The sequence below is a fragment of the Rhinolophus sinicus genome, linkage group LG07 (assembly GCF_036562045.2).
Source record: "Rhinolophus sinicus isolate RSC01 linkage group LG07, ASM3656204v1, whole genome shotgun sequence".
Lineage (NCBI taxonomy): Eukaryota > Metazoa > Chordata > Mammalia > Chiroptera > Rhinolophidae > Rhinolophus > Rhinolophus sinicus.
In genome coordinates this window covers 71,085,863-71,106,258 of record NC_133757.1, presented here as the reverse complement: position 1 = coordinate 71,106,258, position 20,396 = coordinate 71,085,863, and the positions used below count along the sequence as shown (strand labels likewise).

The 20,396-nt window shown below is 51.5% G+C and overlaps 1 protein-coding gene across 3 annotated transcripts in view; it reads right to left on the bottom strand.

The window, feature by feature from the left end:
• Nucleotides 1-20,396, bottom strand: part of KDM4B (lysine demethylase 4B) — a 137,046-nt gene that overhangs the window by 58,458 nt on the left and 58,192 nt on the right. For all 3 annotated transcript variants that reach the window (XM_074337631.1, XM_074337632.1, XM_074337633.1), the window contains exon 7: nucleotides 189-238. In XM_074337631.1, the coding sequence (XP_074193732.1) occupies nucleotides 189-238 (50 nt within the window). The remainder of the gene's footprint in view (nucleotides 1-188; nucleotides 239-20,396) is intronic.

Genomic DNA, 20,396 nt, shown 5'->3' with positions numbered 1-20,396 from the left:
GAGGATGCAAGGAAATGGGAAAATAAGACAGTGACATCTTGCAGCACATCACCGCTCCCAGAAATTGAAACCCAAACATATAGCAAACCTGGGAGGGATGACAGCTGTCTCCCCACCCTGCCCCCTCACCACCTCCCCCACCACAGGTCCCAGGTCCCAGGTCGCGGCCCAGAGGCGCAGACACCTACCGATTGCCAGCCGCTCCAGGCGCTTGCCGTGCTCCGGTGGGATGGCATACCTAACAAGAGAAGGGGGGCACGTCAGAGGCAACCTCCTGTGGCCACCACATTTGAGGGTCCCCGGGAGGCTCGTGTGGCCTCAGGGAGACACACGGCTCATGCACAGAGCACAAATGACTGCAGCGGTGGTCAGAGCTGTGACATGCGTGAGCAGCAGCAGGGGGTGCTGTCAGGGCAGGAATTCTACACAGAAGGGGGTGGTCTAAGGACCAGGGACCCAGTGAGTTGTGACGGCACTCTCGGAACGCCAAGAGTGGAGACACTTCCAGTTAAGCGGCACTAAACCTCATGAGGTTTAGTCACCCACTTCATAAGGTTTAGTGCCTCAAGCAAAACATAAAATAAAAGCACTGGACTGGAGCTGCAGGGTAGGCACCCACCCAGCCAGCGTCACCGGCCGACCTCCCAGCCCCAAGAGCCAATAGGGAAAGAAGCTCAGGAAGGAGAAAAATTTCGTCTGTCACCCACTTCATAAGTTTTATTTTTACACATTTTACATTTGAAAGGCTCTGTCATAAATAAAAAAGATGTAAGGTGGAAGTTTGCAAACATGAAGCGAGAGTGACATCCCGCTGATGTGTGGGGGAAGCAGCAGGGCAGCAGGCCTGGGGCGAAGGATGCTGAGAAGCCCCAACCCAACCGACATGCCACTCCCAGCCCACCCCAGGGGACTCGGTAAGATGAAAACCTCAATGTTGCAGCAAAGGCAGGCAGAACTGGGGTGTGGGTCCCCAATAGCACCAAGCGCTGTGCGACAGCCAAGGGAGGAGGTAAAGGCTCTATGTCTACAGCTACGGGCACACCAAGTCTGTGTGGAAGGAAGTCCGGGCAAGTACGTCAACCAGGGGGGTCCTGTGCCCACCCCCTACCCCAAAGGGGACACAGGGCAAGGTTGTCACACTGGGGCTACTCCTGGCATTAAGTGGGTGGGGGCCAGGGATGGCTACTCAGCTCCCCCACAGTGCCCAAGAGGGCCCCACACAGAGCAATTGGTACTTAAATGTCAATAGTGCCCAGGGGGAGAGACCCTGTTCCAGAACAAAGACAAGCAGTATCTCCATCTACAATGAGTCAGATGTGAGGATGCACCATCCTGTGGCTCCGACCTCCCACCCTCAGGGTGCAGGCAAAGGGTGGGGACAGACACAGAACACTGGAGATCGCCCAGACCCTGGGGCTGGTTAAGTCCATTCCCACCGAGAGGCTTATTACTACTTTTCAATTAAAATAAAAGGGAATGGGGGTAGGAGATAAGTTGAGCATCACGTCATCTCTAATCTAACAGGATAAAAATAATTCATTTCTGGGCCCGCTCTGGGCCGTTGAGGAGATGGCCATAGCACCTGCGATTCTGCTGTTGCCGGAATTTTCCATCCTCTGGACAAAGACGAGGTTCCTCTTTTTTAAGCGGCCTTTTATCAGCTACACAAAGACTATACATTAACCCTGATCCAGAGCCCCTTTGTGGGATTATCATCCCTCCCCCCTTGAGCGAGGAAAGGAAACATTCCTTCGCTTCTAGGAAGATGTGGGAGAACTGGAAGGGCTAAAGCACAGCACCCGGCTGATGATGGATGCCTTATCCCCAGTCGACAATGCTGCTTTCACTTAATTACCGCCTGTAATTGGGAGTTGTAAAGATAAGATTAATTGAATCTGGTGGATGTTAAAAGTTTAATACATTGGAACGGGATTCCTCTGTTATCGGCAAGTACAGACTGCAGGCCACTGGGCTGAGTGTTCAGGAGAGCAGCCCCCGGGGAGATTAGAAAGGACTCAAGGACGGAAGCCGGAGCCACGGGGACTTCTAGGCGCTGATGCCCCAGAGCGAGCAGTGGCTCCCACGGCTTAGAACAAGAGCTTCATCACCAACGTGCCACGTCAGACAAACCCCAAGGACATGGCAAGATGGAAACCTCCATTTTCAAGGGAAGTTGAGCACAACTGAGGCGTGCGTCCGTAACGGCACAGAGCACTGAAGACCGGCCGGCCAAAGGAAGAGGGGACAGTGGAGGCTCGGTCTCCACAGCTACCAGAGCACGCCTGAGTGCTGCTGTCGTGCGGGGCGGCCTGCGGGGTCTCAGCTCCCGCGCCCCACACAAGAACACAGGATATGGTGAAGCCAAAAAGGAACACACACGGAGCCATAGATAGGGGAGTCATACCACTATATTCTTGCTGGCGGCTGGGTTGGAGAAACGAAACAGGAGCCACACAATTCTCAACCCTCATTGCGCCGCTTGCAGGCTCAGCCACCATCTTCTTGCTAGCCCCCAATTTTCTGCAGGCGTAGCCACAGCAGTTATATTAGTGGCCAATGGCTCACTGGTTACAGCTGACGGCCAACTAACCACAGCTGATGGCCATCCAATCACACTTGATGGCCATTTACTACCTGAGTGAGCACCTTTCTATGTGAGGCCGAGAGCCTGGAAACTGCTTTCTGGGGCTCTGTCCCCACACTCCACCCCTACAGGCTCTCGCCTCACAATCTACGCGACAAGTGTCTTCCGAGAGGGGCCCTGTGCGAGGAGCCTGGAGGTGAATGCAATATCCTGGACATAGCCAGGCTCTCTGGGCACAGCCAGGGTTCCTCAAGGCACCACCAGTACTCTGGGCACAGCCAGACTTCCTGGGCTTCTTAGGGTACCACCAATCTCCCTGGGTACAGCCAGGACCTCTCAGGGCACTGCCACTCTCTCTGGACTAAGCCAGGGCCCTCAGTCAAGGTGCTTACATATTCTCTATGGTGGCCGGTCAAGACCCAAAAGCAAACATCTGCCAGTTCCACCACATGGTGGTATGTTCCCAAGCAAACAGTCACGCGGTCCATTAAATTAGGGAGAACACCCATTCCCCATAGTCCACAGTCATTCGCCAGGGCTGTCCTGGGGGTGAGGGACGACCTTGACCTGACCCGCATCTCCCACGGAGGACTCAGCAAGCATTTCCTCCTGGGACTACAAGTCCTGCATCCGGGCTGCCTCAGCAAGCACTTCCCAGCCCACAGGGCTGCAATGTCCTTGGCTTTCTACCGCCTATGCTGGTTGGGGAACCATCCACATCTTCCCACCCCTCCATGGGGGTCCAGCTCTCTGGCAGCTGCTCCTCCTGGTCTTCCCGAGACTAAGTGTTCATACGCACAAACTGCTCCACCGCCCTTCGGAGGGCTTTGGCCGACACCGTACCCTGCTCGCTGCGCCATTTGTCGTGCGGGGTGTCATGCGGGAGACCCTGCTCGCTGCGCCCCACATAAGAACACAGGATATGGTGAGGCCAAAAAGGAACACCCATGGAGCCATAGATAGGGGAGTCATAACACTATATTCTCGCTGGCGGCTGGGTTGGAGAAACGAAACAGGAGCCACACAGTTCTCAACCCTCATTGTGCCGCTTGCAGGCTCAGCCACCATCTTCTTGCTAGCCCCCATTTTTCTGCTAGCGTAGCCACCAGTTATATTAGTGGCCAATGGCTCACTGGTTATAGTTGACGGCCAACTAGCCACAGCTGATGGCCATCTAATCACAGTTGATGGCCATTTACTACCCGAGTGAGCACCTTTCCACGTGAGGGCGAGAGCCTGGAAACTGCACTCCTGGCTCTGTCCCCACAGCTGCCCACCTCCCCACTCGAGGAACAACTCCTGCATTGTGGGCCACAGGTTCCCACCAGGCCCTTTGGGTGCCCTGGGCGGCCTCCCAACAAGGACTGACATTTGCCCCTGGAGAGAAGTCCCCAGAACCTGTGGGGGGGGGGTCCCACCCAGGGCCCCCGGGAGCCTGGTTCATGGTCATCTTGTCACCCAGGGTCATGCCACCAGGTCAAGGCATCCCTGTCTCTCAGGTTTGGCTCTGGGAGAAGGAAAGGAAAGGAAAGGAGGAGGGGAAGCTACTTGGGTTGTGAGTTTGTCAGCTCACCGTGGGCGAGGCAGGGGGCAGCTGTCTGGACATTAGTGAGCAGTTCTCAGGGCTGTAAACGGACACGGTTTACTGGTCACACTGGGCACACAGGGTCAGTTTGTCTCGCAATCCAGGAGACCCGTCCCCATCACGAGGTCACACCTCACGGCCCAAATGTTTTGACTCCCTGAGACCCCAAGGGGCCTCCCTCTGCACAGGGAAGCCCTGGTCACCAGGGCGGCAGAAGGTTCTTGCATGGTTTCCTCGGACAGAAGGCCTCCGGGTGCTCTGCCTGGCCCATTCCAAGTGCCCATTCATCTCAGGACTGAGCCCAGGTGACACCCAGCCGCTTTGCCTCCTCCAGCTTAGCCCAGTGCCACTCAGAACCTCCCCTGGCTGCCTCCGCCCGCTGCCAGCAAGAGTGTTCCTCTCCAGCAAGTGGGTGCCCCTTGCGCCCTGTTACACATCAGCTCCCGTGCCTCACCAGGGCTGGCCAGACACCCTTAGATAACATGCTCCCCACCGGGATGAGGCAGTAGCTGGTGGGTACTCCTGGGCAGTCACCTGACTCTTGGCCAGTGCTAGGAGGTGGACGACTGCAGCCCAGCACACAAGTCCCGGTGGAAGAATCTGGAGCCGTCAGGAGAAAGGAACAGGGCACAGTGGGAGGGAGAACACAGCAGGGGGCTTCAGAGGTGCACAGAGAAATGAGGAGAGGCTGCAAGAGGGACGGGATGCCTTGCAGGGTCGCCCAGGTTCCTCAGGCCACAGCCCCGGCCACGCCCATGGGAGTCGGCTCTAAGGCAGTGGTCTCGACAGTCACAGCAGGTACCCCTGAGGGGACACGGTGGGCCACCACTGGGACACCCAACAAGTCCTGGCCCTGACGTTAGCCAGGCCCGAGTCACCCCTCTGGGACTTTGTCCAGGGCCATCCCCTATTCACGGGCATCTTTAGCTCCATATTTACAGGCCCTCCCTACTGTCTCGGCTTTGGAAGGTTTTACACAAAGTGCTTCTGGTTGACTCCAAACCAGAAAGTCGCGGAAAAGTTGGTTCGTCTCTCCAGCCAGCACAGTATCCCTGGCAACCAGTCCAGGTGACCCTGCAGGGGCTGCACAGGACTCAACAGGCTCCATTACTCGGGGTTAGTGTCATGGAATCGCTGAGGAGGCCGAGAGACAAACCTGGGCACGTGTGCCAGACGCGCCTGTCGGAGAGGTAGTCATCTGTGAACATCAGGGGCTTTGGGGAGAAAATATCACGTTTTCATATGAGGCATAAGGCTTGCACGATGCGATGGGAAAGGCAAGAGCCCCGAGAACTGAGCCCCCACGTGGGAAAAGCCATGATGCTTACGAAACAATTACAGTCCAGCAGATTCACAGTTCAAATGACCCACCAACCCACAGGAAGGAAGGAAGGAAGGAAAGGAGGGAGGGAGGGAGGACCGACAAATACATGCTTCAGGTACTAGAACAGTACGCTGCCACACATCCTGGTCATACATCCGAGATAAGCTGGGCCAGCCCCAGGAAGATGGGTGTCCCCAACCTCCTAAGCCTCCAGGTTTCTTCTTTTACACTTCAAGGTATTTAGGGTAGTGACTGCACCCCTCTCCAATCACAGCCACCCCAAAAAAAGGCAAAGCTGAAACCCACAAACCCGCCCACGAGGAGAGAGCAGAGGTCTGGGGGCCCTCTCATGCAGGGCCAGATCCAGAGTGGCAAGTGATTGTGTCTGAGACCCCCAGCCTGACATGCGCGAGTCTGACATGTTTACTGGAGGGTCAGGAACATACTGGAAAGACTAGATACAGAGAGGAGTGCCATTCCTGTTTTAACACTGAGGCCAAAGGATGGGACGCGTCACCGGGCCCTGCTGGGGCCAGGCTTGAGCCCAGGCTGGTGGCTCAGGGACAACTCGGGGCCCTGGACCTCCGGGGGCTTCCGCCTGCACAGGTCATGACTGACTCCACGGGACCAATAAAGAAGCTTCATGGCGTGTGATGCCAAGTACATCATGGGTGCTGGGCGTGTGGTAGACTTGGCCCAGTGACCAGGTGGCTTTTGATGGACCTGGGTGACTAAACAGAAACGTGTCCTCTGTGGGCAGGGCTACTTGCCTCAACTAGGGGACAGGCCGCCTCCATTTTACCCACGCAGCCCAGGGAAGTCTCCTGTCCGCTGCGAATGCTATTAATAGTGTCATTTTCTCGGTGTTTTGTTTATTCCCCTGGAATGGCTTGATGGATGTGAATAATTATCAGACTATAAAAGCCAGCAAATGTGCTACTTTCTATCGCTCTAAATCATCAAACAAATAAAGTGTGAAACAGCATTTTTGAATATAATTTTCCCCTCTAATGGCTTAGAATTATTATCAAGAACAATGAAAATAAATAAGCAAATGCCTTGTGAGTTAAAAATTAAATGAGTGTGTCAGGAAGAGGAACACAGAACGTCTTGCAGAGCAGGGACCTGCTCAAAAGCCATTAGTTATGAGGACGGCAACAGGGCTTCAGGCTGCACAGGCACCCACCTGGCCTCTCAGAGTGGACTCCCGCCATCCCTGGATCCACCAGGAGTCAGCGCCTGGGTCAACTCCTTGGGTGGGGGACGTGACACCCCAGGGGAGGGTTGCCCTGGGATGCGTGCACCATGGTACCTGGTACCCATGAGCCCAGCTGAACCCCAGCAGCCCTGGGATCCTGTGTGTCACTGCCGTAGGACAGCCATACAAGACCCCGGAAAGCGAGGCAGGTGGGTGCCTCTCCCGGGCCGTGGACAGGTAATGCCAAAGGGGTTGCTACCTCCGACCAACAAAAAACCCCATGGTCACGTAGCAAGTCCTCAGGTGGAGGAACGTGAAACCAGTGGAAGTACTCCCACTAACCCACAGGCCCACTGGCTAGGCTGGCCAGTTGTCCCTCATTTCCTCACACCTGCCGGCCACCCTGGGCTGCAGGGCCACCATAGGTGGTCTGGTTCCCTTGTGAGGACAGCAGCATTCCCATGGTAATGAGGTACTTGTCGCATGCCGTCCTGCCTGCTGCAAGGGTAATGAGACTTGATGGGGGCCAGACTCTCAAGTAAGGGCTCTAAATCGCCAACCACCCATCCTCGCAAGGCCCCTCGGCCTCTGCCAGGGACTGTCTTGCTCAGAATGGGGAGTTGCAACACCGTAACAGTGACTTTCTTTCTTCCCCCAAGACTCATGCAAATCTGCGGGTGGAAACAGTACCTGGAGTTTTTCCAGTGCCCAGCCTAACAGTACTAGTACAGTTCTAGTACTAGCACGAGGCTCCCCACAATTAGGTGCTGGGGATAAGAAAGCTCATCTTCCCGTCCTTCCTCTCTGCTGAGGAAGGTGTGCCAAGAGCAGGGGTCCAGCCAGAAACCCTTTGGAAATACCAGTCCAGCCCAACGCCTGTTGGAGGGAGGGTGAGGAAGTTAATTTCACCGTGTCTATACAAGGCCTGGGCAGGCAGGCCCCTCACCGTTTAACATACTATAATTACAGAAAAAGAAACAAGGAGGCAGAGTCCACTGGAAGTGCTGAGACCACGGTCAACCTGGAGGCCGCATGGCACGAGCAAACCATCTCCACAAGCCCAAGAGGCCATGGCAGCTCCAAATGCCAGTGGCCCTGCCAGGGCTCTGCATGCTGGGCAGACACTAAAGCCCTAATTACTGCAGTCCTCAAACACAAAGCTCCATTGCAGCTGCAACCATGACCACTCACCACTAGTCAGCAGGCTGGTTCCCGCAGGCTGCAGCTAGGCCTAGATGGGCCCAGCAGAATGACCCAAGCACAGACAGGTCGCCAAGAGCCCTCAGCAGCTGATGTACCACCTCTGAGCTGGGGAGAGCTGAGCTGGGCCAACGCGGCCTCACTGCTCCATGCGACTGCACAGGGATGTGAAGCACCCAGAGACAGTCACAAGTGGTCACCCCTGATGTGATGGCCACTGAGACCAGCCGTGTCAGCTGATCTACTGAAATGGCTGAACACTTCAGGTGACTTCTATGCATGGCATTTTATGTGTGGTATGTAAGTGATTCCTCAATAAAGCTGTGACACACTCCCCAGCCCCAGGACACAGGAATGGTGAGCCACAATCCACCACCACCCCTTACTGGGCTCAGTGCCACAGAGGCACTTGGCTCTTCAGTGTCTTCTAAGCCTTGGACCAAGGCATCCACAAGGTTAATACAAGCCCCATCAGACAAACCAGAGACCCTGATGAGACCAGGTCACAGATGCCAGAAAAGGCACCAGGCCCTGGCAGTTTTACTAAGAGTCTTAGTAAACCTTCACACTAAGAGCCAGTGCCCATTTAAACTACCGAGCAGGCTGGAGGATCAGATGTTACAACTTATTTTATGAACCTGGCATATTTCTGAATTAATTAATGAGTGGGAAACCCTGTCACCAACACAGGAGAAGGACACACAGGAAAATGATAGGCCAGTCTCACACAGCTACAAAAGTCCTAATAAAATATCAGCAAATCAGACCAAGACGGGTTTATCCCCAGGGTGGCAAAGACAGTCCAGCATGTAAAAATCTATATACAATTCCAAACCATTCAGGATAAAAATTCTTAGCCAAGTATGACCAGGAGAGACCTTACCACAACCACACTTCATGGTGAAGTAGGAGGCAGGCAAGCTGCCCGTTATCACAGCCACTCAACAGCATTATACTGAAGACACTAGCCAATGTAATAAGTCAAGAAAAAGATAAAAGGGGAGTAACAACTACAAGGGAAGAGACAAACTTTTTTCTTTTTTTTCCATCTTCTACTTGGAAAACTAAGAGAACAAGCCAGTAAACTACAGAACAAAACAGTCCAGCATGTGCACAACAAAACAAATAAATGAAAATCAAGGCTCAGACAGCCAGGCTTTCTCTGCATCAGAAACATTCACAGTGACTATAAAACCCACTAAGGTGAACCCTGCCCTTGCCTGGGGTCAAAAAGCAGGAATTCCTCACCACAAATGTGGTCAAACATAAGCCCGGGTGTGTCCTTGCCACTGACGAAATAACAGTCATCCCTAGGAAGACTGAGCTGCCAGGTGACGTGATCACTCAGTGCCTCTGTCCAGAGCAGGAAAGGGCAACAGACTTACCTGTGATCAAATCCTTCAGTAAACTGGGCAAGGTGACTGATGACTGATTGTGACAATAGCGCTGACTGACTTCTGAATGCAAAGGGGGAGGGGTCATTACATTGGGTATGAGCAGGGTGGCCTTATCATTATGGTTGAAACGTGAAAGAAGCATTGCTAATAGTCACCAGGATGGCAGGGGTAAACAGGACAAGTGGTCACCCCATATACGGTCTGGCAAAATAAGTCAGAAAAAACACTTGGCAGATAGGCCTGCCCTTGAAACGAGAAAGCAGGTCCGAAGGCCTGGATGAACAGATGACCCTGGAACCACCAAGACACCCGGGGGTCCCCATGCCCCACCGAGGGGTGGGGGGTAGAAAGGAGAGGCTAAAGCCCTTTCCTAAATATTCAGGAGCAGAACGGAAGTGTGTTTCCAAGCCCCTGAGCAGAAGGCACGTGTGTAGAAGCTGGGGGGTGAGGTACGTCTGTGTAGCCCCCTTCAATCACCGCTACACAAAGGAGCTCCGCCTGGGCTGCAAAGCTCCCTCCCTGAGAGAATGACTGAAATGGGCTGACAGCAAATGGATGCCGGCACAATTTATCAGGAAATCCCATCTTAACTTCCGAGAAGCCTCGCTCTGTGGGGAGGCAGCCTCCCTCATTTGTTCCCTACGCTGGGCTCCTTTATGTGACAGATGTGAACACTTGCTGGGGAGATAGGATCAGCCCATGACCAGGGTGGCTTGTTCCCAGGAAGGGACCTTATTGAGCCACAGTGGTTTTATCTTTAATGGATCGTTCTCCAGGACAACAGAGGGTGGAATTTGGTATCTCACACCAGCAGTGTCAATGATTTGAAATAATGTCATTTTTATTGAAACCTACACATGAGATAAACAGAGTCCTGGGAGCATCTGCTCAGATAAAGTGGGGCGTCTCACACATGGTGACTGGCAGGGGAGTTGCCAGCTGACCGGCCACCAGTGGGACAGAAAGGTGTGCTGCGGGTGGCAGGGAACACCGGGGGCCCCGAGGGGCTGGGGAGGAGGTGCTTGATGCCCTGGGCACTGGGGTGGCTCCCAGCCCGCCCACCTCTCCCAGGTTCAAGCTGCACACAGCACCTCCCCAGGAATCAGGGGCGGGCTGGCATCACGGAGGTCCCACAGCTGCAGGGCCCAGCTTCAGGGGAGCGGGAGCTGGCTGCACATACTGCCGTCCCACTTTAATTAAGGAACAGACTCTACAAGGCGAGTGGTGTTGAGCCTGCAATTAGTCGCTGAATTGGAGGCATCTGATCTCCATCCAGCCCCGATTTATTATAGGCCCATGAATTATTTTTATGTGACAGGACCAACAGTGCCAAGTCACGTGCATGCTTCTTGACGTTGTTTTTGAAGCTGTGTGTGTGGGGTCCTTCTCAGGTGAGGTTTTGAAAGGCAAGCACAGGTGACGGAGCATCTAATAAGAGTAGGAAAGGGCCTATGCTGCCAGCATGGGGGAGACCAATTTGTGGGACATGGTGCAGGTGAGAATTCAATGCCATTTACAAAGACTTCAATCTCCTACTTGTAGAACTAGCCTGAATTTCTGCTTATAAAACAATGAGGGGACAGCCTCCTGTTGTGCCTGCACCTCGTGGCCACCAAGGCTGACACTCCCGCCACCGCCAAACTCCTCCTCCAGTGGCGTGTGTGCTGGGGGGTGGGGGAGGGTGGAGGGGACACCCTTAATTAATTCCTGTTGAAACACACAGAACAGTCTGAACAGGAAAGAGCGAGGACAGGTCTACTGAGCGGACAGGAGTGTCTGAAGGGACATGGGCTGCTGGCTCCAGAGAAAAAGATCTTAGTTTCCACTGGTCTGGAGTGGAGGAGAATTAAGACAGGCCGATGTCAGCCACCCCTGACACATGCCAGCGTGAGCCTGGGACATGGGGACAAGCTGGTTGGGACCTGGGAGAGTGGCTGGAGTTCAGCTCTCTGCAGGTTGAGAGCAGTTGGGCCACCTTCAATATAGGAGTCTCTGGGTCTGTTAAAATGACTTCTGATTAGAGTTTCTGGGCGGGAATTCCTGCCCATCATTCTCAGGAATTTTTTTCACTTTTCTGTTCCTGAGTCCCGAGAAAAGTTGGTTGGGAAATCGGGAAAATCGGCTCCTTGAACCCAGGTGGTTGGTAGTATCGGCCATCACTTTGTGGAAACAATTCATTGTGGAGAACAGAAAACAGTTTATATCTCGGGATTCGGAAAAGGGAAAGTGAACAACATTCCTGAGAATGGGCGGGAATTCCCGCCTGGAAACTCTACTTCTGATGTCATTGATATGTGTGCACTCATTGTCACACAGATGCTCAGGGCCTACTGAACCTGTGTGGACACACACTGGCAGCCAAGGCCCCTGGTGACCAGGAAGACAGGCCATGGGCTCTTCCTGGCCCCACAGAGGTAGCCCTGGGCGTCTCTGACCTGTCCTCTAACTAGGGGACTAGCTTTGGAGGGCATGAGGGTTACACCGTCTTTACCAATTGGCCCTGTGACCCCAGGGGTTCCAGCGTCCATGTGTGTAAGACCATCTGGGTTTCAGCCTACTGGCCCCGAGGCAAAGGCCAAAGGGCACTCAAGGTCACTCTCAGGCTGCTCTGGGCCCTGGTACTTTCGAAGGGTTAAGCTCACATGCAAGCTAAGTTGGCTCAGCTTTGCTCAGCTTGCAATCAAGCAGGAGAGAGCAGACAGACCAAGCCTTGTGGTAAGCTGCTAAACAAGGGCCATCAGCTTATCCTAGCAATGCAGCCACCTCTGGTCTGGTCCTGAGCCTGGCCACGAGGGCTCCCATCTCCTGCTGCTGTGCCAACGAGGGAAGAAGTACATTCACTGCCAGATATTTAAGAAACAAAACAGACTCCCTCTACTCACAGACTTGCAGGCTCTCCCTTCTGAGGAGCTGAAATCTGCTGGAGCAACCTTGCTAACGTGAAAGAAATTTGCCATGGAAACCAGACCCTGCAAACAGAACCCAAATTGCTGATGGCTTGGCTAGAGTGACAGGTAGGGGCTAAACCACTCTGGACCAGGAGGCCCTTTTCTGCAGCAGAAAGCCCCTGCCCCTTGGGGGATGCCACAGACCCCCCTACCTCCACCCCCACCCTTGCCCAACAGCTTGAATCAACTCTTCATGGAAACACTGCCTGTGGGAGGATCTCCAGATGAGGATTAATGCTCAGCAATGACATTTCAAACAGAAGAACCAAGTTTCTATAGTGGTGGGCAGGGAAAGGCTTCTACTCCTTGCCTGGCACGCTCCAGCCCAGAACCAGGAATGTGGGGGCCAGGAGGCTGCCCTGAAGCAAAAACCCTGCAGCGTCACGATAGCACCAGCCAGTGAGGAGCATTGCTGCGCCAACTCTAAAGCGCCCAGTTTGAACAAAGGACTCTAAAATGAAGGGCCATCTGTTCCTGCCAGACCAAGCCAGCGGGGCTGTGTGACGGCCAGCGACGCCTGTGGCCACGGCCACGAGTTAACAGACGGACAGGAGATGATCACATCCATGTGTGTGGGCCGGCGACCAGGCAGCAGAGGGCTAACCTCTCCTGACCGCCCCCCACCCCCATGCCGAGGTCCTGGGCCTTCCCTCCCTTGCTAACTCAGCGTCCTGGCCAGAGGAATCTTCCCTGAATACCACTTCAGTGCAGTAGCTCCCTAGCCTGGGAACCTTCCAGACTCCCTGCTCCTGGTCCAGCCGCCCGCCCCTCCATGGGCTGCCCTGCTCCCTCTCCTTCCGCAAGCCTCACCCCTGCGGCTTCCTTGCCTGCATCTCAAGGGCTCCTGTGCTGCCTGGCTTGGCCCTGCTGTGGGGGACAGGGATTCAGCCACTCTGTAGGCTCCTATCCTGAAAGATGGCATCTGTCCTTAAGTGGGCCCAGGGCTTGAGCCGACCCGTCTCCTTCTACAACCTGGAAAGCACCTTTGTTCAGCACCCAGGTGGTGGCAAAGCTATGGCTCCCTTCTCCTGCTGGACACAGGGTCAGACTACGTTTCCCAGCCTCTCTTGCTGTAAGGTGTGGCCATGTGACCAGGCACTGGCCAATGAGACTGTCCAGGGAGGTGTCCAGGGAGGGCAAGAGGGAGGCACTGAACACTCCCTCCCTCTTGCCCTCCCTGGACACCTACGCCCAGTGTGACCTGGAGGCCATGTGTGGAAGGTGGCAGAGCCTCTGTGCGCCTGGGGCCTCGCATTCCTGCATCATCTCCTCCATCTTCCACAAGAACCTGCCACCCTCTATTTCAGCTAGCGGAGTTTGATTCAGTGATCGTTTTACGGACTCTGTAAAAAAAGGGATCCTTCTCTTGCACACCTTCAAGTTTGGACCACTTTTGCCACCTGGGACTTACCCGGTTGACAAGTCTGAGTGACTGTCTGGCCAGCACCTGCCACCCCTCCTGATTCACAGGAAGATGCTTCGAGGGAGAAGGCGAAGCAGTGTTTAGAAACACGGGCTCAGCCAGCAACCAAGTCCAAGCTGCGGTCCCACCACTTTCGGGCTCTGTGGCCGCAAGCCACTGTCTGCACCCCATCTGTGATGGAGGACGGCATGGGGCCACAGACAAGCATGAGTCACTCCAAGCACCGCCTGGCACACAGGAAGCAGCACAAGTGGCCATTCCTATTGTTGTTTCTCATCCTATAGTCATATACAGTAATGAACTTTTTACACAGTGGCAGGTAAAAAAACGACTTGTCTTTTGCAGAAGCCACAAACTGGAAACAACCAAAATGTCCATCAACAGTGAATAGATAAACAGATGGAGAAACATACAACAGAAAATTCTACAGCCATGAAAATGAATAAACTATCATCACACATTAACAGGGATGAATGCAAGATACAAATGGGTCCATCTGTATGGAGTTCAAATCTGGCCAACAGCCAACTGCCCAGGGACAGAGGCACAAGAAGAAAACTGAAACAGAGAAGCAGTGACACCAGCGCCATCTAAGTCAGGAGGACGGTCGTCAGCTCTGGGTGGGCAGAGGGTTTCGAAGGGGGGGGCACCAGTAGGAGGTAGGGGAGAAGGTGCTTTTCCTGACATCATGGGGACTAAACGGGGTTGACTGTAGAGCCATTTGATAAACTATACATAAACATATTATGTTTTGGGTAAATACATATTTTGTATACTTTTCTGTACCATGTTATGTTTAACGTAAAAAAAAGTTTACCGGGCCAGCCCGGTGGCTCAGGCGGTTAGAGCTCCGTGCTCCTAACTCCGAAGGCTGCCGGTTCGATTCCCACATGGGCCAGTGGGCTCTCAACCACAAGGTTGCCAGTTCAATTCCTCGACTCCCACAAGGGATGGTGGGCAGCGCCCCCTGCAACTAAAAAATTGAACACGGCACCTTGAGCTGAGCTGCCGCTGAGCTCCTGGATGGCTCAGTTGGTTGGAGCGTGTCCTCTCAACCACAAGGTTGCCGGTTCAACTCCCGCAAGGGATGGTGGGCTGTGCCCCCTGCAACTAGAAAATGGCAACTGGACCTGGAGCTGAGCTGCGCCCGCCACAACTAAAACTGAAAGGACAACAACTTGAAGCTGAACAGAACCCTCCACAACTAAGATTGAAAGGACAACAACTTGACTTGGAAAAAAAGTCCTGAAGTACACACTGTTCCCCAATAAAGTCCTGTTCCCCTTCCCCAATAAAAATAAATAAATAAATAAATAAATAAATAAATAAAATATTTAAAAAAAAAAAAAAGTTTACCAAAAACGGAGTGCACCATGACAGGCAGAGTTCTCAGATGCCCCCAAGACTTCTGGCCCCAGGGGCTCACACACCTGCTCTCAGCACTGTAGTGAGGGTGGTTTGCTGTTATAATTAAGGTCCCAGTAAACCTTCAAATAGGGAGACAACACTGGTGGGCCTGGCCTAAGCAGGTGAGCCCTGAAACAGGACAGTCCCCTTCCTCAAGTCAGAGCTGCCAAGTGTGAGATGGAGGGGACATGTGGCAAGGCCTGAGAGCAGCCTCTAGGTGCTGACAACAGCCCCAGGCTGACAGCCAGTGAGGACTTGAGGACCTCACTCTGCAACGACCTGAATGAGCCTGGACGTGGGCCATGCCCAGAACTCCCCGATAAGGCCTTCAGCCTCTGAGCCCCTGAACTGAGGACCTGGTTGGCCCATGCCTCCATTCTGACCCACAGAAGTGTGAGCTACTCAATGGGCCAATGTGTAACAAAGCAACAGAAAACTCAAACTGCCCAACTTGAGAAAAGGAAAAAAGACAGAGATCAAAAATGTCTGACAGGGAAGAGATCCAAGATGGCAGAGTAAACGCTGTGCTTGCCTCATCCTGTGAACACATCAAAATTACAACTAAATTATAGAACAATTAACCTGGAGAACCATCTGAAGTCTAGCTAAACAGAACTTTTATAACAAAGGAAGCCAGGTCGAGACTGGCAGGAGGGGCAGAGACTTGAAACGGGCCAGCCCCAAACCTCCATGTGGTGGATAAAAATTGGGAGCGATATCTCAGCCACAGAGGTTCCCTACCACAGAGGAGCGAGGGACCCCAGCCCCACCCCAGGATCCCCATCCTGGAGTACTGGTGCCAGGAAGAGGAGCTCCCACAACATCTGGCTGTGAAAAACAGTGGGGATTTCGACCGTCTGGGTGAGATGGAAGGAAGGCTGGTGGAAACCCAGGCATCCTCTTAAAGGGCCCGCACACAGCCTTGCTCAAAGGCACTCACCCTGGGCTCCAGTGGAGGGACAGTGACTTGGGGGCATCGGAGACATATGGGGGGAGGGGAGTGGCAGACTGACGTATGTGGGTTCTGGGCAAGGGCTGGAAGATAGTTACCAGCCTATCTGTGTGGGGTCCTGCTCCCGTGCAGTCCATGGATGGGCACCATCTTTCCTGTCTTGAGCCCTCTCCCATGCCCATGGCTAAATCTGAATCTAAATTCTAGTGAGCTCTGCTTGCTCTACTGAGTCCCCACCACACCCAACTCCATATCACAAAAGGTTTATCAGCAACTGAACGTTATGGGAGCTGGCAGGTGGCAGCAGGCCTCAGCGTGTCTTGGCTTTTTGCAGAGCTACCCTAGACCACTGGAGGCCTCTCCCACATGCCTCCAGCTACAGCACAGGCAGCGACCACCTGTGGATCACTCTGTAGCTCCTACCAGGTAGTCCCCAACCTGTCACAGGCAGTGGCTGACCTGGGCCTGCACCAGAGCCCCTCCCACGAGGCCCCAGAACCAACATACTTGGAGGTTGGCTTCAGACCACAGCAGAGTACCACCCAATTAGTCCCACCCAGGTAGCACACCCAAAGGGCAGTCTCAACAGGTACCAGAGCGTGCTATGGCGAATCCCACTCTGTGGGGTAAGCCCCCTGCACAGCAGCCCGTAAACTGTAGACGTGGCCAAACCCCACAGCCCATCAGCCTGAGGGCCAATCCCACCCACTTAGTGCCAATAACAATCAAGGCTCAATTATAACAGGAGGGCACACACAACCCACACAAGGGTCACTCCTGGATCACCCACCACAGGTGACGAGGGAGACTGTGCCACTGGGCCCCACAGGGCACCTACTACATAATGCCACCTGGCAAGACTGGTAGACGTAGCAAATCTACCTAATACATAGAAACAAACACAGAGAGGCAGCCAAAATGAGGAAACAAAGAAATATATCTCAAGTGAAAAAACAGGAGGAAACTCCAGAGAAAGAACGAAACAAAATGGAGGCAAGCAACCTACCAGAGACAGAGTTCAAAACACTCGTTATAAGGATGCTCAAGGAACTTAGTGAGAATCTCAACAAAGAGAAAGCAAGCATAAAAAAGGACACAGAAACCATAAAAAAGAACCAGTCAGAAGTGACGAACACAGTAACTGAAATAAAGAATGCACTAGAAGGAATCACCACCAGATTAGAGGAAGCAAAGGACCAAATCAACGATTTGGAAGACAAGGTTGCACAAAACACCCAATCAGAACAGCAAAAGGAAAAAAAATGAGGATAGTTTAAGAGACCTCTGGGACAACATCAAGCATAACAGCATTCGTTATCACACAGGTACCAGGAGAAGAGAGAAAGCAAAGGATTGAGAACATATTTGAAGACATAGTGACTGAAAACTTTCTTAACTTAGTGAAGGAAATGGGCATACTGTGTTTCCCCGAAAATAAGACCTAGCTGGACAATCAGCTCTAATGTGTCTTTTGGAGCAAAAATTAATATAAGACCCGGTATATTATCATATCATATCATATCATATCATATCATATCATATCATATCACATCACATATATTATAGAAGACCCGATCTTATGTTATAATAAAATAAGACCGGGTCTTATATTAATTTTTGCTCCAAAAGATGCATTAGAACTGACTGTCTGGCTAGGTCTTATTTTCAGGGAAACACAGTACAAGCCCAGGAAGCACAGAGTCCCAAACAAGCTGAGCCCAAACAGGCCCACACCAAGATACATTATACTTAAAATGGTAAAGGTTAAAGACAAAGAGAGAATCCTAACAGCAGCAAGAGAAAGGCAACTAGTAAGTTATAAGGGAGCTCCCATAAGATTGTCAGCTGATTTCTCAACAGAAACTTTGCAGGCCAGAAGGGATTGGAAGGAAATATTCAAAGTGATGAAAAGCAAGAAGCTATAAGCAAGACCAATCCACCCAGCAATGCTATCATTTAAAATTGAAGGAGAGATAAAAAGCTTCCCAGACAAGAAAAAACTAAAGAAGTTTATCACTACTAAACCAGTATTACAAGGAATGTTAGAAGGACTGCTTTAAGACAAAGAAAGAAGAAGAAAATGGCAATAACTACATATCTATCAATGATTACCTTCAACATAAATGGATTAAATGTTCCAATCAAAAGACACAGGAAGGGTTAATGGATAAGGAAACAAAACCCTTACATGTGCTGCCTATAAGAGACTCACTTCAGATTGAAAGACACACCCAAACTGATAGTAAAGGGATGGAAAGAATTATTTCATAAAAATGAAAATGGGGAAAAAAAAAAAAGCTGGGGTAGCAGTACTTATACCAGACAAAATAAACTTTAAAACCAAGGCTATAACAAGACAAAGAGGACCCAGTAATCCCACTTCAGGGTATTTACCTGAAGAAACCCAGAACGCTACTTCAAGAAGACCCGTGCATCCATATGTTCATTGCAGCAGTGTTTACAATGGCCAAGATGTGGAGGCAGCCTGAGTGTCCATCGATGGAAGAATGGATAAAGAGGAGGTGGTACATGTATACATGGAATATGCTCGGCCATGGAAGGGAATGGGTTCTTGCCATCTGTGGTGGCAGGAATGGACCTAGAGGGTATTGTGCTGAGTGAAGTTATGTCAGACAGTGAAAGACAGATGCAATGTGATTTTGCTTATATGTGGAATCTAAAGAACAAAACGAACAAAAGAGAAACACACCCATAGATACAGAGAACATTTTGATAGTTTCCATATGGGAGGTGAGGTTGGGGGTGGGTGAAAGGGTGAAGGTTTTACAAAGTACAAATTGGTTGGTACACAGTAGTCATGGAGCTGCAGGGTATAGCACAAGGAATATAGTTAACAATATTGTAATAACTATGTACGGTGTCAGACAGGTACTAGATTTGTTGGGGTGGTAGATGGGAAGGGGTTGGGGGCAGGATGAAAAAGGTGAAGCAATTAAGAAGCACAAATTGGTAGTTACAAAATAGTCATGGGGATGTAAGAAAAGCATAGGTAATATAATTAGTAACATGGTAATAACTATGTACAGTGCCAGGTGGGTACTAGACTAGTTAGGGGGATCACTTCTTAAATTATATAAATGTCTAACCACTATGCTGTACGCTTGAAATTAATATAAAATAAAATTGAATGTTAACTATAACTGAAAATTTAAGAAAAAGGGGGGGAGGGTGAAGAGGAATAAGAGGTCCAAATTTCCAGGTATAAAACAATAAGGTCATGGGGATGTAATGTACAGCATGGGGAATATAGTCAATAATATCGTGATAGCTGGTGCGGTGTCAGATGGTTGCTGGACTTATCATGGCGATCACTTCCTTAGTATATAAATGTGGAATAACTACGGTGTATACCTGAAACTGATATAATGCAGTATGTTAGCTATATTTTTTAATAAAAATCTTAAAAATAAATACATTGCTCCCCCCCAAAATAAAACTATCTGACAGAAGTATGCCAGAAGGCTCACATCTGTCCAATTTGGGTACTGGGCGCAGAGCTATTCTGTTAATTACTCTCTTTGCTCTTCTGATACTTGTTTTAAAAGAGCACACTTCAAAGAGGACAGCATGGAGAGGGCAGAGTGTGACTACAGTGGAGAAACCTGGCCACACACTCAGCCAGGGGTTCAAGGTCAACGTCAACAGTGGTAGGTCATGTGGCAGCACGATCCTGGATGTGATGGGATGAGGAGGGACCCTCACCTCAGTGTCTTCCTCCCAAAACCCATCACCCCCATCTAACCTGAGAAACAGACCAGACAAAACCCAATTTAAGGACCTTCTACAAAATCCCTGACCAGTCCTCCCGAAAATTGTCAAAGTCACCAAAAACAAGGAAAATCTGAGAAACTGTCACAGCCCAGGGGAGCCTAAGATGTGACAATTAAATGTCATGTGGGCTCCTGGATAGGGTCCTGGGACAGAGAAAAGATATTAAGGAAAATGGAGGAAATCCGAATATAGTACAGACCGTCGTTAGTAAGAATATGTTAGTATTAGTTCATTAATTGTGACAAATGTACCAGACTAATGTAAGATCCTAAGAAAACCAGGTGTGAAGCATATGGAAAATGTCTGTACTACCATTTTCAGCTTTTCTGTAAACCTAAAAACAGTTCTAGAAAATAAAATCTTTTTAAAAATAGAGAGAAAGAACACCACCAAAATAGTAGGTAAACAGACAAGCCTATGACACCTAAGGAACAAAGAAACAGGAAACCTCGTGATTGGTCATTTGCGTTGGGCTCTCCCAGCCCCAGTCCGTCCTGGGCCCTCCCGCACTGAACAAGAAGCCAATTTCCCAATTCCACCAGTTGCAATGACACCGGGCTGTCTAGGCTCATGGCATAGGAACAGC